This window comes from Somniosus microcephalus, chromosome 3 (genome assembly GCF_052327205.1).
Source record: "Somniosus microcephalus isolate GS21.2 chromosome 3, FLI_Smic_1.0, whole genome shotgun sequence".
In the NCBI taxonomy this organism is placed as follows: Eukaryota; Metazoa; Chordata; class Chondrichthyes; order Squaliformes; family Somniosidae; genus Somniosus; species Somniosus microcephalus.
This window is the reverse complement of record NC_140989.1, coordinates 143,002,524-143,026,686: the sequence shown is the minus strand read 5'-3', so window position 1 is coordinate 143,026,686 and position 24,163 is coordinate 143,002,524. Positions and strand designations below refer to the sequence as shown.

Genomic DNA, 24,163 nt, shown 5'->3' with positions numbered 1-24,163 from the left:
CGCCCGAGTATTTATACTCCTTGGGCGGCGCCACCAGCTGGCCGCCCAGTGTTACTTCATGAGTCATGATAATATTGATGACATTCTTCCCACCTGAAAGTTTTGGAAGTCCGACGACTTCCTTTTAGTGGATTAGGTGGACCACGAATAGCCGCAGTCTTTTAGATCTTCGCTTGTGGCTGGAAGGCACGTCTCCTCGGACCGTGTCTTGGTCCCTGGGTCGCTTGGTCCGTACTGGTAGATCGACGTGCCCGTGTCGCCTTGATCGACCTGCAGTAAACTGGGGAGATCGTGACTGATGCGCCATCAATTACTCAAAAGACTGAGGTTGAGCGAGTAACAATCAGGCTTTTATTAACTAAAGAATGAAGATCTTGTCTCGAGTGGTCGACCCGTCCAGAATACTAAGGGACTGGGAGGTAGTCACTTATATACCTGGAATAGTGGGAGGAGTCAGCCGAGGCATGTCCAGATCTGTACCTAGTGGAATACACATACAGACACAGACAGGTATAACAGTGGTTTACCACAGTGACTCCGGGTGTGGGTCCCCACAGGCGCAGAGCTGCCGTCATCTTGTTTGGTAGCTGGGGATTGACCGGCGTCCTGGCTTCGGATGGCCATCCGCTGGGAAGAGCTCGGCTCCCCGAGTTGATCCGGTGGAGTAGCCGGCAGATTCCTGATGTCCCAGGTAGGGCGTCATCCTCAAAGGAGCGTAGAGCGTCGGCATCATTACCATGGGTTCCTCTACCAGTTGGGTCCGTGGGAATGGTTGGACAGGGAGCCAGATCTCGGAGTGAAACGATGGACTCCCAGCCATCAGGGTACCGCACGTGCGCGTATGTGGAATTAACGCCCGTTAAAGGGTGGCTAAAGTAAATGTTGGTCCCTTAGAGGATGAGACCGGGAAATTAATGGTGGGAAATATGGAGATGGCAAAAACACTGAATGAATATTTTACATCAGTCTTTACAGTAGAAGACACTAAGAATATCCCAACACTGGACAAACAGGGGGCTAAAGGGGGGGAGGAGCTAAACATGATCAAAATCACTAAGGAAGTGGTACTCGGTAAAATAATGGGACTCAAGGCGGATAAATCACCTGGACCTGATGGCTTACATCCTAGGGTCTTGAGGGAAGTGGCGGTAGGGATTGTGGATGCATTGGTAATAATTTTCCAAAACTCCCTGGACTCGGCAAAGGTCCCGGCAGACTGGAAAACTGCTAATGTAACACTCTTATTTAAAAAGGGCAGTAGACAGAAGGCTGGAAACTATAGACCAGTTAGCCTAACATCTGTGGTAGGTAAAATTTTGGAGTCCATTATTAAGGAGACAGTAACAGGACATTTGGATAATCATAATTTAATAGGACAAAGTCAGCATGGTTTTATGAAGGGGAAGTCATGTTTGACAAATTTGCTGGAGTTCTTTGAGGAAGTAACATATAGGGTGGATAAAGGGGAACCAGTGGACGTAGTGTATTTAGACTTCCAAAAGGCATTTGACAAGGTGCCACACAAAAGATTATTGCTTAAGATAAAAAATCACGGGATTGGGGGTAATATTCTGGCATGGATAGAGGATTGGCTATCTAACAGAAGGCAGAGAGTTGGGATAAATGGTTCATTCTCAGACTGGCAATCAGTAACCAGTGGTGTTCCGCAGGGGTCAGTGCTGGGTCCCCAACTCTTTACAATCTATGTTAACGATTTGGAGGAGGGGACCGAGTGTAACATATCAAAGTTTGCAGATGATACTAAGATGGGAGGGAAAGTAGTGAGTGAGGAGGACATAAAAAACCTGCAAGGGGACATCGACAGGCTAAGTAAGTGGGCAGAGATTTGGCAGATGGAATACAATACTGGAAAGTGTGAGGTTATGCACTTTGGCAGGAAAAATCGTAGAGCTAGTTATTATCTTAATGGCAAGAAACTGGAAAGTACTGAAGTACAAAGGGATCTGGGGGTCCTGGTGCACGAAACTCAAAAGGTTAGTATGCAGGTGCAGCAAGTGATTAAGAAGGCCAATGGAATGTTGGCTTTCATTGCTAGGGGGATAGAATATAAAAATAGGGAGGTATTGCTTCAGTTGTACAAGGTATTGGTGAGGCCGCACCTGGAATACTGCGTATTGTTTTGGTGTCCATACTTAAGAAAGGACATACTTGCTCTCGAGTCAGTACAAAGAAGGTTCACTCGGTTAATCCCGGGGATGAGGGGATGGACATATGAGGAGAGGTTGAGTAGATTGGGACTCTACTCATTGGAGTTCAGAAGAATGAGAGGCGATCTTATTGAAACATATAAGATTGTGAAGGGGTCGGATCGGGTGGATGCGGGGAAGATGTTCCCGATGATGGGTGAAACTAGAACTAGGGGGCATAGTCTTAGAATAAGGGGCTGCTCTTTCAAAACTGAGATGAGGAGGAACTACTTCACTCAGAGGGTGGTAGGTCCATGGAATATGTTGCCCCAAAAAGCTGTAGAAGCTACATCATTACATAAATTTAAAACAGAAATAGACAGTTTCCTAGAAGTAAAGGGAATTAAGGGTTACGGGGAGCGGGCAGGAATTTGGACATGAGTCTAGGTTCGGATCGGTCATGGCCCTGTGGGTAGCGGAGCGGGCCCAGGGGCCGTGTAGCCTGATCCTGCTCCTATTTCGTGTGTCTAATTCTGTTAGATTCAGGAGATGGTTCTGTGATAGTGGATTGGCGGTTAGGATCAGATCAGCCATGATCTTATTGAATGGCGGAGCAGGCTCGAGGGGCCGATTGGCCTACTCCTGCTCCTATTTCTTATGTTCTTATGTTCTTAGTTCCACCTTGTCGACGTGGGGATCATTTTTGGAAGATCGAACGAATCTTCGGAGCAGCACGGGGCCGGGAGCTGCCAACCATGATGGTAGGGACGTCCCATGAGCGGAGCGACGCTGGAAACTGAAGAATTGCTTGTGAGGAGTGACATTGGTGGACGTAGAAAGAAGAGACCTGATGGAATGCAACGTGTCAGGGAGCATAGTTTCCCACTGCTGGTCTGGTAGGTTGCGTGACTTCAGTGCAAGACGAACAGCGTTCCAAATGATAGCGTTGTATCTCTCAACCTGTCTGTTACCGATGGGTTGATACAGTGTCGTTTTACTTGTGGCGATTCCCCGTTGGGAAAGATAACTTTTGAGTTTGCTTGACATGAAGGAGGGACCCCGATCAGAGTGGGTGAAATTGGCCGTACCGCAAAGGTATTTGATCACTGTGGAAGTAAGCATATTGGGACAGGGGAAAGCAAAGGGAAAGCATGAATACTCGTCCACCATAGTAAGCAAGTGGGTGTTTCGCGTTGAGGAAGGCAATGGCCCTTTAAAGTCAATGCTGAGTCGCTGCATAGGCTGCAATGCGTGTATGAGCGAGCCATCCGATGGACGGAAGAATTGTGGTTTTAATTCCGCACGGATTCTAGAGGTGGAGCAAGTTCTTTTCACATCTTCCGTAGAAAATGGGCGGTTTTTAGATCGCACAAAGTGCGACATACAGGAAACGCCAGGATGGCATAAGTCAGTATGAAGATCCGCTGGAGTCGAAGTTGACATAGAAGAGCAGAATGCACGCGTGAGGGTATCCGGGACCACATTCTCTTTGCCGGGTCGATAATGTATGGTGTAGCCAAAGGCGGCCAATTTCATCCTCCAGAGTTGTATTTTGTTATTCTTGATCTTAGTACATTTCCGGTTATCCAGCATAAAGGCCACGGAGTGTTGATCAGTTATAAGCGTGAAATGGCGACGAGCGAGAAAATGACTCCATTTACGTACTGCTTCGATGATAGCCGTAGCCTCCTTCTCGACAGGAGGATAATGGAGCTCGCTACCCTGCAAAGTTCTGGACAGAAATGCAACGGGTCGAGCACCTTGATTCAAGGTAGTTGAGATTGCCACTTCCGATGCATCGCACTCGACCACGAAAGGAAGATTTTCATCGATGGAACGAAGCGTGGCTTTTTCCAGTTGTCGCTTGAGGAGGTTGAAAGCTGAAATAGCCGTTGCCTCCAACGGAAATGACTTCGCGTGAAGCAGGGGCTGGATCTTGTCAGAGAAGTGGGGTATCCACTTCGCATAATAGGTGAACATGTCGAGTGCCCGACGAAGGGAGCCGAGATTCGTAGGGGGAGGGAGCTCCTGAAGTGGACGAAGTCACTCCGGATCCAGTTTTGATGACACCATTGCCCACCCAGTAGCCAAGGATGTTGACTGATGGTACTGATTTCACAGATTTGGACTCATTTAAGTTTAAGTTGCGACGACGGAGAACGTCAAAAAATTTCTGGAGGTTGGCATCATGCTCCTTCTGGTCATGACCAGCAATGGTGATATTATCCAGATTTGGAAAAGTGTCCGTTAAGTTCTCCTGTTTGACTAGGCTATCCATTGCCCATTGAAAGACGGCCACCCCACTGGTGACCCCAAATGGAAGGCGACAAAACTGATAAAGCCCACCATTGGCCTCAAAGGCCGTATACTTTTTGTCAGAGTCCTTTAACGGTACTTGATGGTATGCGCTCTTTAAATCAAAAGTTGAAAATACCTTGTAGTTGGCAAGGTTATTGACCATGTCATCGATGCATGGTAGTGGGTAGGCATCCAGGTCGGTATACTGGTTAATAGTTTGCGAGTAATCGATGCAAAGATGTTTCTTGTGTTGCTTCAGAGGATTTTTAACAATGACGACTTGAGCCCGCCAGGAAGATGAACATGGCTCAATGATACCGTCAGCTAGAAGGCGAGAGATTTCTGCCTCGATAAAGGATCGATCATCTTGGCTGAAACGTCGTGATTTAGTGACTATGGGCTTACATCGGGAGGAAAGATTGGCAAACAAGGAGGGCTCGTCGAGCGAAGCCGCCGAAAGTGCACAAAACGGTACTTTGGAAATAGTAAGCTGCGGCTTTGACCCTCCAAACTCGAAAGTGAGTCTTTTGTGTTGTTTCTGGAAATCCTGTCCCAGGAGCACATCACTGCATAGGTTTTTGAGCACCCCAAGCCGGGAGGAGAAATAAGTGCGGCCATTGAGAATAAGGTCGACAAGACAAAAGCCGGAAGAATTGGTGGTCAGTGTCATCAGAGCCATTGCAATTTCCCTGTCTGAGGGGTAAATACGCAGTTTTAACTTACTGACAGCCTGCTCACTAATGAAGCTGTCAGAGCTGCATGAGTCGATTAGTGCACTCAAAATGTGTCCATTTACCGAAACCGTCGTGGCTGCATGGGACAGGCTTTGGGGGAAAACAACTGTGATAGAAGGAGGGGCAGTTTTACCCTTGACAGCTGTAACCTTAGCAGTGGTTCTTGGGGGAGGAGCAGTTTTATAGATTGCAGCTCTAACCTTAGTAGTGGCTCTTGGGGGAGGAGCAGTTTTATAGATAGTAACTGCAAAACTAACAGTGGCTCTCGACTGGCATACCTTAGAAAAGTGACCTTTCTTACTAACAGAGGCTCTTGACTGGCATACCTTAGAAAAGTGACCTTTCTTACTGCAATGATTGCAGACTGCATTAAGAGCAGGACAAAATTTCCTATAGTGGAATGCACCTCCACAGAAGAAACACTTCCTTCCAGATTGCCAAGATGGCGCTAGGGCAGGGTCATCATCAGTGAAGGCTTCTAGGGTAGGGTTGTCATCAGCTAGGTTAGAGTCATCATCAGTGAGGGCTTCCACCCGAGACCTATCGAAGGAGTCATTAAAAGTGATAGCAACATCCCGTGCACGTGGTGAAAGATAGGTATCTGCATTCCTCTTTGCTAAGCCCAGGGAACATGCCTGGTCATAGGCAGTCTGTAACTCGAGGGTTTTATTCTCCAACAGACACTGGCGTATGAAGGGAGACGCGATCCCATTAATAAAGGAATCTCGAATTAACTCCTCCTGGTACTGCTCAGCTGTGACAGCTTTAAGATTACAATCCTTGCTGAGCCTGCGAAGCTTTTGAAGGAATTCGTCAAGTGATTCCCCGGATTGTTGTCGAGTTGGTGCCAGTAGATGCCGAGCAAAAATTTCGTTTGGGGCCTTAACATATAATCGCTGTAATATTAGGATAGCGGAGTCATAGCCTACACAGTCTTTGATATAGTCAAACACATGAGGAGATACATAATTAGCAAGTATCTCTAATTTATCAGGAACATTTTCACCACACACCCTGAGGAAATTGCTGAAGGTACGATACCAGTGTTTCCATACCTTAGCAGTTGGTGAATTCGGGTCCAGGTCAAGACGGGCGGGTCTGATGGTTTGTCCATGATGGATTGATTACTACGTTGGAGTTCCTTCTACAGTTGAAGTCATAGCTGGCTGTTCCCGAAATCACTCAGAGCGTGGAGCTGATACTCAGTTGATTAAATTGATGTAAAAAGACTACTGAGCACTTGGTTTGAGTATAAAACAAGGCTTTAATCAACTGTTTCACAGCCATGAGATTTCTAATTACATCACTAGTTCCTGGTTACAGAAACATCCTGAGCAAGCTGTGCTCACGCCTGAGTATTTATACTCTTTGGATGGCGCCACCAGCTGGCCGCCCAGTGTTATTTTGAGTCATGACAAGATTCATGACACAACTTGCTTTCAAAACGTTCAAATAGTCACAAAAAACTACCATTACCATTCTTTTTATTTTATCGCATCCATCTCCTTTGTCAGAGGTGCTGGATTGAATGAGCTTCTGAGGCTGCCAGGCAGGGTGCACAATTAACATCAGTTAATTCAGTGACAATCCTAAGGATACATCAGTGTAAATTGTACGCATTCAGCTTCCCTCAGACTGTTGGTCTTTGTGACATTCCAAGGCATTGCCTCTGTTAATGTCACCAACATCTACCGTTCAAACAAAAATATTGTTCAAAAAAATGCAGATTGACAATGAACAGAAAAAAAGACAATTTGAGTTCATCTTAATTCTTTGCAATAGTTTGATTGTTTAAAGGGGGGAGGGTCCTGAAACAGCATTGACGGCACTTGTGATGTTTCAGTGGTTTAATGTGCACAATTAATGAGGCTATAAGGACAATAGAGGGAAAATAGTTTCTCTCACATACCTGCTGGTAAATTGCATACATTAAGACACTAGCATAAAATCAATAAATTGCTAACAAAAGTGTTGGTGCCACTGCTGATGTTTGAGGCTCCTTCTTTAATGTGGGGAAAATATACAAAACATAAGAACATAAGAAATAGGAGCAGGGGTAGGCAAAACGGCCCCTCGAGCCTGCGCCGCCATTCAATAAGATCATGGCTGACCTTTGACCTCAACTCCACTTTCCTGCCCTATCCCCATATCCCTTAATTCCCCAAACCGTCGTGTAACAAGTTATTGTACGCTTTATTTTTACTTTTTATTTAAGACTTTTGTAAAACATGCATGAATGCAAGATAAGTGTCTAAAAGGAAATGGAAATACAGCATCTACATTTAAAAAAAGTCAAAGGAACAAGACATTATACTGAGCATTGGTCCTCTTCACAAATAAACAGGGAGTAAGATAGACTTGAGCAAATATGATGTCCTAATATCTCCTTATGTGGCTCAGTGTCAAATTTTGTTTGATAACACTCCTGTGAAACGCCTTGGAATGTTTTACTTTGTTAAAGGTGCTATATAAAGGCAAGTTGCTGTTGTTGTTGTTGAAGCTTCCTGGCCATCAGGTCTGGTGTACCATGTCATTGTCAGGAATGGAGTTACCTTATTTTTGTCTGTTCTGGTGGTGTTACAGGACTGACTGCCCAATCCGTATTCAAGAAAGGAGGGAGAGAAAAAACAGGGAACTACAGGCCAGTTAGCCTGACTTCAGTCATTGGAAAAATGCTGGAATCCATTGTTAAGGAAGTGGTATCAAGTCATAACATGATTAGGCAGAGTCAACATGGTTTTATGAAAGGGAAATCATGTTTGACAAATTTATTAGAGTTTTTTGAGGATGTAACTAGCAGGGTAGATAAAGGGGAACCAGTGGATGTAGTATATTTGGATTTCCAAAAGGCATTTGATAAGGTGCCACATAAAAGATTATTACACAAGATTAGGGCTCATGGGGTTTGGGGGTAATATAGTAGCATGGATAGAGGATTGGCTAACAGACAGAAAACAGAGTAGAGATAAACGGATTTTTTTCAGGTTGGCAGGCTGTAACTAGTGGGCTGCCGCAAGGATCAGTGTTGGGGCCTCAGCTATTTACAATCTTTATTAATTACCTAGATGAAGGGACCAAGTGTAATGTATCCAAGTTTGCTGATGATACAAAGCTTGGTGGGACAGTAAGCTGTGAGGAGAACACAGTCTGCAAAGGGATATAGTTAGACTAAGTAAGTGGGCAGTAAGGTGGCAGTATAATGTAGGGAAATGTGAGGTTATTCACTTTGGTAGGAAGAATAGAAAAACAATATTTTTTAATTGGTGAAAAATTTTCAAATGTTGGTGTTCAGAGAGATTTGGGTGTTCTCGTGCAAGAAACACAGAAAGCTAGCATGCAGCACAGCAAGCAATAAGGAAGACAAATGGCATGTTGCCCTTTATTGCAAGGGGGTTGGAGTATAGGAGTAAGGAAGCCTTGCTACAATTGTACAGGGCCTTGGTGAGACCACACCTGGAGTACCGTGCACAGTTCTGGTCTCCTTATCTAAGGAAGGATATACTTGCCATGGAGACGGTGCAGCGAAGGTTCACTAGATTGATTCCTGGGATGAGAGGGCTGTCCTATGATGAGAGATTGTGTAGAATGGGCCTATACTCTCTGGAGTTTAGAAGAATGAGAGGTGATCTCATTGCATCATACAAGATTCTGAAGGGGATTGACAGGGTAGATGCTGAGAGGCTGTTTCCCCTGGCTGGTGTGTCTAGAACTAGGGAGCATAGTCTCAGGATAATGGGTAGGCCATTTAAAACTGAGATGAGGAGGCATTTCTTCACTCAGAGGGTGGTGAATCTTTGGAATTCTCTGCCCCAGAGGGCTGTGAATGCTGAGTCTTTGAGTATATTTAAGGCTGAGATAGATCGACAGATTTTTGGACTCTAGGGGAATCAAGGGATATGGAGATCAGGTGGGAAAGTGGAGTTGAGGTTGATGATCAGCCATGATTTTATTGAATGGCGGAGCAGGCTCGAGGGGCCGTATGGCCTACTCCTGCTCTTACTTATAATGTTCTTATGTACTTAATCTTCACTGTCACTGTATTTTGCATCTCCCATATAGACATTCACTTTTATTTTACAATATACAAGAACAAAATTATATATTGGTCACACTGTAGTTGGGGAGTAGTAGACTATGGACCCCAAGGAAGCCAGTGTTATTTAACTGAAATCGAGTGATAATATGAAATGTCTGCTTATGTGAGGAGAAAACCTGATCTGGGACAATGATGGTCCTCTTAAAGCATTGGATGGAAAATAAATGTGTTACTAATAGCGGTAAGGACAAAAGATGGAAGGTTCTATCGATGAATTAATAGATGTCACAACTGGTGACTGATAGAAGTCTATTTAATCCTTTAGGTTTATTTTGTTCGATATTTCCTATAAAGCAGTGTTCTATAATAGATTCATCAGAAGGTTAATGCTCTTAGTACAAACTGTTTGCGTCGAAGCACATTTTGTTTTTATTTTAGATTTCCTGCAGTTATCAGTATTTTCTTCATGGTCTCTAGAGATTACGGGCTCAATTTTAACTCAGGTGTGGGCTGTTGTCATGTTATCCGTATTTCACGTTTCCAACATGGATATAAATGGATGTGGGAGATTGATGCAATTTTAACTCAATTGGCCAATTGATTTCCAGCGTGTGGGAAGCCTTTGCAAATGGGTTTTTCATGACTGAAAGTCCCCTCCGATGATGTCATCATTGCTGCTGCATTTAATGTCCACAGCAAGCCTTGCTTCTTCTGCAGGCTTCCAAGCTTCCTCCATTTGGTGTCAGAGGGACCTGCAGGAAAGATGACAAGCGGGAGGGCAAGAGCAGCTTCTCGCTTTGACGAGGCGGCATTGCAGGCATTGGTGGATGGGGCTAGGGCCAACAGGGAGGTCCTGTTCTCTTCATCAGGGAGGAAGAGGCCTCCCACTCAGACCAAGGCTGTGTGGATGCAGGTGGCTGAGGAGCTCAGCTCCTTGGGTCACCCGCAGAACCTGGATACAGTGCAGGAAAAGATTTCATGACCTTTAGCGCACTGGAAAAGTGAGTATGAATTTCCCATCACCCTCAATCTGATCCCCATTGCCTTTCCTCACCAGCACTCAGCTTTAGCAATCTCTTCCTCCACATCCCACTTGACACTGACATCCATGCACCCTTACCCATTCCCTCTCTCTCTATGCTCACATTCACATAACTACTCCACCCTGCAGCCCTCACACTCCCTATCACTCTGATGCTTTGAACACAACTGACAACACACAGGGAGGGCCCTTGGTCTTGCAACCTCACTCCATCTTTGTCCCCTTCTAAGTATCTATGCTATGCAATCTCTACACTCACTCCTTCATTCTCACTCAACCTCCACTTGTCTCCCTCATTGCAGGAAAAGAGAGGTCACAACAAAAGAGAGCGATCCAGGACAGGAGGGGGTCCACCCTCAATAGCCCACCTGAGCCCCTGGGAGGAGGCCATCCTGGAAATCATGGGTATTGAGCATGATTCGCGCGTGGGGCACAGACAGGCGGGTGCAACACAGCAAGCTGGTGACAGAAAAGTTTCCCATCTCTCTCTTTGACATTGCATGAGCCGCTGATAATGATTGTGAAGCTGTAACAGATGCACTTATGAGCATCTGCAAAAAGCTATGTGCATGTAGCCTTTGCATCACATCTCTGACTCTTTCCTTTACTCCCCCACAGGACCATCACAAGCATCCGTCCCCCCTAACCAGGAAGAATAGGCTGAGCAGCCAGACTCCTCAGAGGAAGCTGCAACCTCTGAGGGCGCAGCGTCAGCAGAATTCAGCGCACCCAGCACCAGCGCAGACACTCACACCTCGGTGGGACCTTCGGGACATAGAGTAGTGTTGTCACCTGGTGTATCACAGCTCACAAGTGAGCATCAGCAGATTGTGGAGACAGGGACAGCAGTGGAGAGTCCTAGTCGGAGGGCGCAGGACTCTCCCAGCTCGGCTCAGGAACATGTCGACCCTCTGCCTCTGGGTCCATCCATAAGATCAGAGGTGATGGAACTCCATGCACAAATGCAGGAGTCTCTGGCAGGTTTTGTCTCTAGGGTCGCTGCGAGTGTGGAGCGAATGGAGGAGTCCATAGCGAACAGGAGCAGAGCCTTTGTGGAATCATTGGCGCATGAACGCATCACCACGGAAAGGATGGCTACCTCCGTGGAAACGATTGCTTCCTCCGTGATAAGGCTGGCTACCATACAGGAGAGGTTGGCTATGGTAGAGGAGAGGAGGGCTACGGCCAATGTGGAGCTTAGTCGCCAGGGTATTGAAAACATGGTCATTGTTCAGAATAGAATGACATCTCTTGAGGAGCAATGGGCATCTATTGAACAGAGAAACCAGACCTTCATGGAAGTCCTTCTGAGTAAGACTGCCATTGCAGATACGGGTCCCCATGGCCCCCCTGATGTGCAGCAAGGTGCTCTCCAGCCACTTGCAGGCGTGGAGGGGGACCTGACCCATGAGAGGGAAGTTGGTGGCAGACCTCAAGGAAGTGGGGGTTCCTCTCCAAGCGCTCACACTTCCATGCCACTGCAGAGCCCTCGGTCAGAGACCCACCGGAGTCCACACCCAAGTGAAATAGACGTCTCAACCCCTGCACAGCCGCAGGAGCAGCAGACTGTTGATGAGCACTCACAGGCTCGCAACCCCAGAGGACGCCCGCCAAAGGTGTCGAGACAGGAGCAGCAGGAAAGTGAGCAAGGGGCCTCCACATCTGCTGAAGCCACAGGGGAAGCACTACGTAGGAGCATGCATATGAGAAAGATAAAGCACAAATAGTCACAAGGGTAGTCACTTGGGTGGAATTTTGTGTTTAGTGTAAAAATGCCATCACGTCGTAAATGTGCATAAAAATTCTGATGGCATATTTTGCAGTTGTGGCGTCTGTCATTTCGCTGTTGGGACTTCCGCAATGAGGCCTTAGGAATACTTGCAACTGTCAGTATGGTGGTCAGAGTGCTAGGAATCCTGTGGTTCTTGGACATTGTCAATGCTCTGGTAAGAAGCTGCGAGGCAAAAGTGTTTGATTGACTAGGCTAAGCAAATCTGGCCAGGATGAGTGCATTCCTTGCATCCCGGTCAGCAATGTTCTTGCGTAATGCTGCCGCTGGTTGATGGACCTCTGCAGGATGTTCGTTTTCGCCCTCCTCCTCCTCCACCTCCTCCTCCTTCTCCTCCTCATCTGAGGAGGATATGTGAGGAGTCACTTGCTCCTCAGGAATCTGCAAGCCACGACGCTGTGCCATGTTATGAAGTGCACAGCAAACCATGATGATTCTGGAGACCCTGGCTGCTGAGTACTGCAGGGCTTCACCTGATCTATCCAGGCATCTGAAGCGCATCTTCAGCAAACCGATGGTTTGTTCGATAATGGATCTGGTGGAAATGTGGTTGGAGTTGTAGCGGTCCTGAGCTTCGTTGACTGGCCTCCTCAACGGCGTCATTAACCACGTCCTCAGGGGTTATGCTTGTCTACAAGTAACCATCCGTTAAGTTGGTCTGGCGGACTGAATAGCGGAGGCACACTAGACTGGTGCAGTATGAAGGAGTCATGGCAACTGCCAGGGTACATGGCACAAACATGCAAAATCTCCTTCTTGTGGTAACACACCAGCTGAACGTTGAGGGATGGAAGCCCTTGCGGTTGACAAAAATACCTGGATTGCGATGGGGTGCCCTAAGGGCCACGTGTGCAGTCAACGATGCCCTGCACCCTTGGAAAGCCTGCCAGATGAGCTAATCCAACCGCTCGCGCCGTGACACTTGCTCGATCCTTGGTAAAATGGATGTGATTGTGCGCGAGGGCAAAGAGGGCATCGGTTACCTGCGTGATGCAAGTGTGTGCGACCGCCTGGGAGATGCCGCTGATGTCTGCTGCTGATCCTTGGAATGAGCCTGAGGCAAAAAAGTTGAGTGCGGTGGTGACTTTGACAGCCACTGGTAATGCTTGTCCACCTGGTCCTCTGGACAGCAGCTCTTGCTGTAGCATTGCGCAGAAGTCAGTCACTACCGCTCGCAAAAGTCGGAACCGCCTTTGGCACTGCTGCTCAGACATGTTGAGATAGGTGACCCTGCGTCTGTAGACCCTGTTTGGGGGGTATCTCCTGTGCCGACGGCCTTCCTGGCGCTGGCCCCTTCTAGCCTGTGCAGCCTCAGGTGGGTGAGCAGCAACCTGGCGCTCCTGCTGCTGCTGCTGTTGCTGGTGCTGCTGTTGTTCCTGGTTCTGCTGCTGCCGCGGCTGGTGTTCGAGCTCCTCTAATGCCCAGATGGGAAGAAAATAAATTGCTCCCATGCTTCTGGTATGCCTCTGTTGAGGAAGCGCTGAGTGAAGGTGGCGAGATGGGTTTCCCAGGAGGTCACACTGGAGATGGGTGTGAGGCTCCAACCTTCCACAGGTGTGGTTAAGCCTTGTAAAAGTTGCCCCAGACCTGAGACCACTAAGCCCTGCCAACTGCAAATGATGGCTGATCAAATCTCCTCTTTAATGGTTGACCTGCAGTTGACAGTCAGCAATCCAATAGTGCTCCCGCCAGGTTTCACATTCATGATTCCCACCAGGCGTGTTTTATGTGGGAAAAGGGTTAAAGTTGCAAGGGCCTGTTAAAATAGGATTATAGAGGCCATATAGTGGTAATTAAGGGCCTTAAAGACCAGTCCTGCCTGTTGTATGCGGGATGGAGTCGGGACCATCAGACACGCCTGAGTTAAAATTGCTCGGAGTCGGGAACCAGGCGGGAGGGTGGGGGGGCGTCCCGCCCGCCAGTTTCTGCGATTTTAACCCCCTGCAAGCCTCCAAGCCCGACTCCACGGCTCAATGAAAATCAAGCCCTACGATTGTGGCTGCTGACAGTAAATGCATTTAATACAAAGAATAGAGACTTTCTTTGCCACAAGATTAGTCTAAAATCTGTAAACAGGTTCTTGCTTTACATTTTCTGAAACATTGAGAAATTGCACATTTAACTTGGATTGGCAGTGAAATTTGCAGTTGACTCTTAGGGCAGGATTTTCATTGGGCCGTGGAGGCGGGATTGGAGGTGTGTGAGGGGTTAAAATCCTGAAATCGGGGGGCACGAACCCATCCCGCCCCCAACCTGCCTCCATGCCAATTTCAAAGGAGGCAGGTACCCAACCCGCACTGGGACCCGCCTCCCTGAGGCAAGAAGGGGATTAGTGCCAATTAACTGCCTGTTAACAGGTAGTTAACAGGCAGTTTTTAGCCTAATCCCTATTTTCATTCTTGAAGTGTGGGATTCCCGACGGCTCCAAACCACGCCAAGTTAGCGAGGCGGGCCATCGGGCTGAAGGGCTTGGAGGGGTCGAGATGTCCGGTGTTCAGGTGAGTGATGGGTGCATGAGTGCAGAGGTAAGTGTGTTTGGTGTGTTTAAAGAAGTTTTAATTACCTTTACTTACCTTTACAGCCTTCCTTCCTTCAGGTCTCGGGAGTCCCTCATCTCACCGGCACAGAAAGCAGAATGGCCGCGATCTGTCAAAAATTGCAGCATTCAGCTTTCTGTTCTGGGGAGATCTCTAAATCATCCTGAGAGGAAGGAATTAACTTGGAGTACAGATTGTCAGTGTTTGACAGCTTCAAACAGCTGTTGAACGCTGATATTTCATCTGTCAAAAGGTCTTGACAGATGAAATATCAATCTGTGACGTCACCTGTTGCCGGTTGGCCCATAATCGGCCTGCTGAGCCCGCTGGGCGGGCTCAACAAGGTCAATCAAGTCAAAATCGCGTGGGTTGGCTACAACTCGATGGAGGCAGGACTACAACCCCGAAAGTTATAGTCCCTCCTCCTACCCGCCTCCTCAATGAAATTCCAGCCCTTAATATCAGTAACACTGAAACTCTCTCAAGATGTTATCAGAGCCACAGCAGTATTAAATCTTCCCACAGTATCTGCCGTTTCTGCTGTAGTACCATAATATCATTGTTATATCTGTTTAGTTTTGTCTGTTACTTCATCCACAATGTAGTTGTAATTATTTTTAAAAAAAGCAATATTTGCCAGTGCTAGTAACATGTTCTTTTTATCATTTTCACCTACAGAATGACTCCATTCCTCAAGAAAATTTCACAGCTGAAGCATTCCGAGCCTTCTTGAATAATATTTGTCCTCGGCCTGAAATTGACAGCATCTTTTTAGAATAGTAAGAAATCCATTTTCTTGTTTGGTTCAATGTTGGCCGTTTGATAAGTTATCTCTGACTTTGTGCTTGGTCTTCAAGCCCTTTTGTGATTGCAATGTTGATGACTTATAATAATTCCTCCCTTGTACATGTGTTTCTCTTATACTGCACTGTGCAAATACAGAACTTGGGGCTTGTTCTCACAAGATTAGATGGTTGGCCACAGTCTATTATAGATTGGATTGTGTCTGGTCTTTGGAAGGATCAGTCTATTTTCTTTGTTCAGTGCTTTCTTGTATTCTGAAAGTCTTCATTTACAGATGTGTGGTCAATGACTTTTCATACAGCCTCACTTCCTGCCATGGCCAGGAACGGTCTGCGCCAAACACCAGACTAAATTTCCACTTCACTAGCCATTGGGGAAATTTCCTGCTGAAGCATATGCGCTGCAATTTCATTCTTGCTTTTTCACACTCTTTTAAATTTGTTACAGATGGGATTGGTGAGCCAGTGACATTATTGCATTGTTCCTCTTTACTAACCTGTGGCGAAGATTTCATACATGTGCCAGGTGTAGTTACATAGAATGACATAGAATATACAACACAGAACAGGCCATTCGGCCCAACCAGTCCATGCCGAGTTTATGCTCCACTTGAGCCTCTTCCCACCCTTCCTCATCTAACTCTATCAATATAACCCTCTATTCCCTTCTCCCTTATATGCTTTTCTAGCTTACACTTAAATGCATCTATACTGTTCGCCTTAGAAATTGTAAGTTAAATTGTAAATTCATTTTTTATGAAGGCATATGATTTTGCTACACCTGGCAGACATTGGAAATCTTCCCTCTTCATTCGTTATCTGACAGGATAATTTCCAAGATGATAATTCGTCTCTAAAGCAATGGTTTCCAACTAATGGACAACTTTTCTATTTTTAGATTTAACATCAGTAACCAAATAACAATAATAATATACCTGAAGCCAATTCTTAAAAAGATTGGGTCACATTTCAAAGTTTTTCCTGCATCTATATCATTTGGATACACTGCAAAATAATTCCTGATCTGTAACATTGGCTGTGTAAAAATTGCAAGTTAATTAAGATTTTTTGGACCAAAGTGTCACTCCCTTGCTATCTGTATTCACATTCCTTTTTCTCCGTTCTATATCACGTGGGTTTTTCAGCATTGCCAATGCTTGCGATTCACTTGTGAGTCCCGTAATTTTCAAAACTATTTCACTCATGATTCATGCAGAAAATTTAAACAGAGCATTCTTTAACGTTCCAGTGAGAAAAATGAGTGTTAAAGTAAATGCAAAAGATGGGACTCGCAAGTGACCTCTGACTGTTGCTTTTTAATGGCAGCGCATTAAACATTTAACGCATTGACACGCCCAGAGCCTAGTGATGCATGTGTTCTGGCGATGTTTAGCTGGTTGGGTTTGTTGAAGACTAGGGCACCAAACTTCTGATGGGATCAGAGGGCACAGAGCAGGCCAATCCCTGAGTGAGTGAAAGCTGACCACCGACACCTCGACCAGTGGCCGAAGAGCCGGTAAGCAGAGGATACAGATTTAAGGAGATTGGCAAAAGAACCAGAGGCGAGATCGGGGAGGGTGTCCCCAGGCTACTCAGGAAATTTCACCCGATGCACCATTAATAGGCCCAGCTGGACCAATATTTACTAGAATGGTACCAGGTATGAGGGACTTTAGTTATGTGGATAGACTGGAGAAGCTGGGGTTGTTCTCCTTAGAGCAGAGAAGGTTAAGAGGAGATTTGATAGAGGTGTTCTAAATCGTGAAGGGTTTTGATAGAGTAAATAAGGAGAAATTATTTCTAGTGGCAGAAGTGTCGGTAATCAGGACACAGATTGAAGGTGATTGGCAAAAGAATCAAATGTGAGATGAGGAATTTTTTTTACGCAGCGCTTTTTGTGATCAGGAATGCATTGGCTGAGCGGGTGGTGGAAGCAGATTCAGTCATAACATTCACAAGGGAATTGGATAAATATTTGAAAAGGAAAAAAATTGAAAGGCTATGGGGAAATAGCAGAGAAGTGGGATTAATTGGAAATCTCTACCAAAGAGGCAGCACAGACACAATGGGTTGAATGGCCTCCTTCTGCGCTGTATTATTCTATGGTGGTGATTTTGTGAATGGAGGCGCGTTGGAGGCGGGACTGCTGCTTGTCGGGTTTCAGTCCCGCCTCCATCGAGTTGTGGCCAACCCACGCTATTTTACCTTGATTGACCTTGTTAAGCCCGCCCCGCGGGCTTAGCAGGCCAATTAAGGGAAAGCCGGTTACAGAGCACGTCAATGTATGACGTGTTATCTGTCAAAATATTTTGACAGATGAATTGTCATCGTTTGACAGCTCTGTGAAGCTGTCAAACAGTGACAATCTCTGCAGTTTGATGGGGTCTTGCATACAAGACCTCATCAACCTTCTTTCTTTTACAGAATTGAGATGTTTGTTGCATCGGAGAATGCAATGGACAGCTCTCATCTGCAACACGGAGGTGCGAGACTCTCCGTATAGAAACCGACTGAAGCCTGCAGGAAGAAACAAAGGTAAGTACACTTTTAAAAACACTTAGGACTTACCTCAGATACTCACCTCTACACTCTTGCACCCATCACTTACCTTCACACCACACTTTTGCACCCCCCTAACCCCCGCAGATCCAGTACTCACCTCGCTGAGCTGGTGGGTTTTGGAGCCTTCGGGAAGCCTGCACTTGTGAGGGCAAAAACGGGATAATCCTATTTTCTGCCTGTTAACTACCTGTTAACAGGCAGGTAATAGGCTTTAATCCTTTCCCGCCTCCAAGGAGACGGGATGCAGCGCGGTACGGCAATCTGCCTCCTGGGTGCAAAAGTGTGGTGTGAAGGTAAGTGATGGGTGCAAGAGTGTAGAGGTGAGTATCTGAGGTAAGTCCTAAGTGTTTTTAAAAGTGTACTTACCTTTGTTTCTTCCTGCAGGCTTCAGTCGGTTTCTATACGGAGAGTCTCGCACCTCCGTGTTGCAGATGAGAGCTGTCCGTTGCATTTTCCGATGCAACAAACATCTCAATTCTGTAAAAGAAAGAAGGTTGATGAGGTCTTGTATGCAAGACCCCATCAAAGTGCAGAGATTGTCAGTGTTTGCCAGCTTCACAGAGCCATTTTCCCAGCAGTCCCACCTCCATACCCGCCTCCTCAGGACTGAGAAAATCCCCCCCTTTGAGTCTACGATCAGATGAGAGCTCGTGTAGGCCCTATTCTAGAGCCCCAAAAGTTTGTGCTGCTGAAAGTAATCGATCCCAGATGATGAATTCCTTTTGTAAGACAATCTAGTTCTTATTTGTTGGCCCTAAAAGTGTCTTAAACTCTGCCATCGAAGCAGCTTGGTGCCATTGTGATTTTATGGTTTGTTGTCTCTGTACAGGCATGGACTGCCCGCCTTAATTACGGAAATGAGTTCAGATCGACTGCTAAAGAGGACGCTTCCAGCAACAGAGCAGACCCCTGAAATTTTGCGACCTTAGATTTAAATTTTCTAATAGTCTATGCACGGAGTAATGCCAATTATTGGGGTGCTGGATAGCTATGCATTGGTCGTGTATTTTGTGATGTCCTATGTTGCGTTTCAAGTCATTTTTGAGATACTTCAAAACCAGCATAAAGCTTGAGAGTTGGAATATTTAGAGGTGCCTCATTATTCAATTTTCAAACAATTTCAAGCTAACACCGAATGAAACCTAGTGTCGTAATAATTAATTAAAATAAATATGTTCATTAAGGGTAATCAAACCACTTAACCAATGACTCAGACACCCGTGTTAAGTGTCCTTGACAGACAACATTTTTTAAAAGTTTAAGATGTCACATGCTCCCTCATTCATTCAGCTGCCACATTCTATTGCAATTCAGGGAAACTGCCCATTGTGAAGATTACTGGTGGTAGTGAAATGACAAAATGGATGTGCAGCTTCCATCATTCAATCCTTATTTAAATAGCCATAAGCTGCACTTTTGCACCCTGCTCTCACAGCAAACATGATGCAGTCACTAAAAATTGCGAAATCGCTCCCCTGATAATCTGCTAATAGTGCGATCGGTTGAGGGATAAATTCAGCATCGTTGCGCCTGTTTTATGGGCGTGAAATGGGTGCAACGATAACCAATTTATCAGGGAAAAGTCCTGCACGAGTGTTCGGACCACTGCTAGATTGGTCGGGGCCTTTTTTTTTTAGGCAGTTCTGGCAGCTGCCTGAAATAAGCGCAGGCCTCATTTCAAAATTAAAATGAGGGCTCCTCGGCCATTTGTGACCCGGATTCCAAAATACAGTTAAACTTATCGGAGCTAGCGCTGCGTAGGCTCTGACTAGAATTTCCAGGTCTTGAGCGGCCTAACTAGCAGTCTTTAAAGGGACCGCCTTGGACCGCTTGAAAAATGGCCCCAAAACTTTTAGCAATGTTGTTTTTTGTGGAGTCGGAAGGAGCAGGAGTGGACTTCCTGGATCCACAAAACAACTGCGAGCCACTGCCGGCCCACGCTTCTCCAGACCAGTCAGGGTGCCCGCAGCACACTGGAATTATGTTGATGAGGCCTGAGGACCAATTTGGGATAGCCCTTGGGCCTGTCCCTTCTGGTGCGCCCTCTTTCTTTGCCAGTGGAAGCAGGCCTGGTTTTGGGCATTATCCAACTTCTACCCCTTTTACTCAAAAATGAGTTGATGAAAAACACGTGCAGTTTTAACACACTTTCCAGACACTATCGGATAATATTTGAACAATTAATAAGATTTAAAAAATGGAACCCAAAAAAAACCAGGTCCAACTATCAAGCTCATTCCTTTCACAGACTGTGAACAATTTGTACTATCACCCTGAATCTCCTGGGAGAGGTGAATAAACAAATATAACACTTCCAAAAGTTAAACCTCTGATATTTCTCTCTGAACTCCAAATATAATTTAATGAAACTTCAGGATTTTAGTCTAACATTCTGGGCTGCGGTAACCATCCTAACCTGATGACATTTCCACAATCAAAAACAGCAAAAGAACCATTGCATTCTGTGGAATATTTGATCTTCTCTGTTTACATTTAATCTTATAGCCTTCAGTCTTGTTCATAAGCACATATTTATTCTGTTCTTTTTAATGGAACTAATCTACACAGCAATAATTGCATTTGCTGGGAGTTTTGCATACATGGGATTACATAAGATATACGGCATAGAAACAAGCCATTCGGCCCAACCAGTTCATGCCAACGTTTATGCTCGACTTGAGCCTCCTCCCGTCTTTCCTCATCTAAATCTATCAGCATAACCCTCTATTCCCTTCTCCCTCATATTCTTGTCTAGCTTGCCCTTAAATGCATCTATACTTTTCGCTTCAACCACTCCCTGTGGTAGCGAGTTCCACATTCTCACCACTCTTTGGGTAAAGAAGTTTCTTCTGAATTCCCTATTGGATTTCTTGATGACTATCTTATATTGATGGCCACAAGTGGAAACATTCTCTCTGTATCCACTCTATCAAAAGCTTTCATAATTTTAAAGACCTCTATTAGGTCACCCCTCAGCCTTTTTTCAAGAGAAAAGAGACCCAGCCTGCTCATCCTTTCCTGATATGTGTACCCTCACATTTCTGGTATCATCCTTGTAAATCTTTTCTGCAACCTCTCCAGTGCCTCTATATCATTTTTATAATGTGGCAACCAGAACTATATGTAGTACTCTAAGGACGTGGTCTTGCCAGCCCTGGGGAGGTGGGTATGGAGGCGGGACTGCCAGGAAAATGGCAGAATTTGGGGACGGATGCCCAACCCACCCCCAAACCACCTCCGTGCCATCTTGCCAGGAGGCGGGTAGCCGACCCGCGCCGGGTCCCGCCTCCTTGGAGGCAGGAATGGGATTACAGCCACTTAACTGCCTGTTAACACGTAGTTAACTGGCAGATAAGAGGATTATTCCTATTTTGCCCACACAAGTGCGGGCTTCCCGAAGGCTCCGAACCCCACCAGGGTCACCGAGGCGAGTAGTGGGTCTGCAGGGGTCGGAGGGGTGCAAAAGTGCGCTACGAAGGTAAGTGATGGGTGCAAGTGTGGAGAGGTGAGTATGTGAGGGAAGTGGAAAGTGTTAGAAAAAGCTTTGTTTCTTCTGCAAGCTTCATTAGTTGGGTATGCGGAGAGTCTCGCACCTCCACGGCAGAGATGACAGATGGCCGTTGCATTCTCCAATGCAGCAACCATCTAATTTCTGCAAAAGAGGTTTGATGAGGTCTTGAATTCAAGAGCTCATCAAACTACAGAGAATGACAGTGTTTGACAGCTTCACAGAGCTGTCAAACGATGACAATTCATCTGTCAACATTTTTTGACAAATGAAACGTCATACGCTGATTCTCTGTAACCGGCTTTCCCTTAACTGGCCTGCTAAGCCCGCTGGGCGGGCTTAACAAGGTCAATCAAGGGCAAATAGCATGGGTTGGCCAGAAGTTGATGGAGGCGGGACTGAAACCCAACAAGTGGGAGTCCCGCCTCCAAAAGCTCCCCATTGGCAAAATCCAGCCCTAAGTGTGGTCTAACCAAGGTTTGATTCAGGTTTAGCATAACTTCCCTACCTTTCAATTCTATACCTCTAGAAATAAACCCCAGTGCTTGGTTTGCTTTTTTAATGGCCTTGCTAACCTGTGTTGCAAATTTTAGTGATTTGTGTATTTGTATTCCGAGATCCCTTTGTTCCTCTACCCCACCTAGACTCGTACCCTCCAAGTAATGAGTGACCTCCCTATTCTTCCTACCAAAATGTAACACCTCACATTTATCTGTGTTGAACTTCATTTGCCAATTATATGCCCATTCTGCAAGTTTATTAATGTCCTCCTGTAATTTGTCACACTCCTCAGTATTGACTATCCCCCCAATTTGGTGTCATCTGCAAATTTAGAAATTGTGTTTATGGTTCCAAAGTCTAAATCGTTAATATAATTTGTGAACAACAGTGGTCCCAGCACTGATCCTTGTGGAACACCACTACCCACCTTCTGCCACTGTGAATGGCTAGCTTTTACCCCTACTCTCTGCTTTCTGTCTTGAAACCAGCAAACTCTCCATTCTGCTACTTGTCCCCTGACTCCGCATTCTCTGACCTTGTTCATCAGTCTATTATGGGATACCTTATCGAAGGCCTTTTGAAAATCTAGATAAATTACATCTACTGCATTACCATTGTCTACTCTCTCTGTTACCTCTTCAAAAAATTCAATGAGGTTGGTGAAGCAAGACTTTCCCTTTTGAAATCCATGCTGACTATTCATTACCATATTTTTGGTTTCTAGATGTTCTATTTGTTCCTTTAGTAGGGATTCCATTATTTTTCCAACCACCGATGTTAAGCTGACTGGTCTATAATTCCTGGACATGTTCTAGCCCCTTTCTTAAACATAGGTATTATAAGAACATAAGAACATAAGAAATAGGAGCAGGAGTAGGCCAATCGGCCCCTCGAGCCTGCTCCGCCATTTAATAAGATCATGGCTGATCTGATCCTAACCGCCAATCTACTATCACTGAACCATCTCCTGAATCTAACAGAATTGGACACACGAAATAGGAGCAGGATCAGGCTACACAGCCCCTGGGCCCGCTCCGCTACCCACAGGGCCATGACCGATCCGAACCTAGACTCATGTCCAAATTCCTGCCCGCTCCCCATAACCCTTAATTCCCTTTACTTCTAGGAAACTGTCTATTTCTGTTTTAAATTTATGTAATGATGTAGCTTCTACAGCTTTTTGGGGCAGCATATTCCATGGACCTACCACCCTCTGAGTGAAGTAGTTCCTCCTCATCTCAGTTTTGAAAGAGCAGCCCCTTATTCTAAGACTATGCCCCCAGTTCTAGTTTCACCCATCATCGGGAACATCCTCCCCACATCCACCCGATCCAACCCCTTCACAATCTTATATGTTTCAATAAGATCGCCTCTCATTCTTCTGAACTCCAATGAGTAGAGTCCCAATCTACTCAACCTCTCCTCACATGTCCATCCCCTCATCCCCGGGATTAACTGAGTGAACCTTCTTTGTACTGACTCGAGAGCAAGTATGTCTTTTCTTAAGTATGGACACCAAAACTGTATGCAGTATTCCAGGTGCAGTCTCACCAATACCTTGTACAACTGAAGCAATACCTCTCTATTTTTATATTCTATCCCCCTAGCAATGAAAGCCAACATTCCATTGGCCTTCTTAATCACTTGCTGCACCTGCATACTAACCTTTTGAGTTTCGTGCACCAGGACCCCCAGATCCCTTTGTACTTCAGTACTTTCCAGTTTCTTACCATTAAGATAATAGCTTGCTCTATGATTTTTCCTGCCAAAGTGCATAACCTCACACTTTCCAATATTGTATTCCATCTGCCAAATCTCTGCCCACTTACTTAGCCTGTCTATGTCCCCTTGCAGGTTTTTTATGTCCTCCTCACTCACTACTTTCCCTCCCATCTTAGTATCATCTGCAAACTTTGATATGTTACACTCGGTTCCCTCCTCCAAATCGTTAATATAGATTGTAAAGAGTTGGGGACCCAGCACTGACCCCTGCGGAACACCACTCTTTACTGATTGCCATTCTGAGAATGAACCATTTATCCCAACTCTCTGCCTTCTGTTAGATAGCCAATCCTCTATCCATGCCAGAATATTACCCTCAATCCCGTGATTTTTTATCTTAAGCAATAATCTTTTGTGTGGCACCTTGTCAAATGCCTTTTGGAAGTCTAAATACACTACGTCCACTGGTTCCCCTTTATCCACC

The 24,163-nt window shown here is 45.7% G+C and overlaps 1 protein-coding gene across 11 annotated transcripts in view; it reads left to right on the top strand.

Annotated features, from left to right (window-relative positions):
• plcb1 (phospholipase C beta 1) overlaps positions 1 to 24,163 on the top strand; it is a 1,372,871-nt gene that overhangs the window by 995,297 nt on the left and 353,411 nt on the right. For all 11 annotated transcript variants that reach the window (XR_015077546.1, XR_015077547.1, XM_085981702.1 and 8 more), the window contains one exon: positions 15,262 to 15,362. Coding sequence is in view for 9 of the 11 variants with exons in the window: in XM_085981702.1 (XP_085837828.1) it covers positions 15,262 to 15,362 (101 nt within the window). In the remaining 2 variants the exon portion in view is untranslated. The remainder of the gene's footprint in view (positions 1 to 15,261; positions 15,363 to 24,163) is intronic.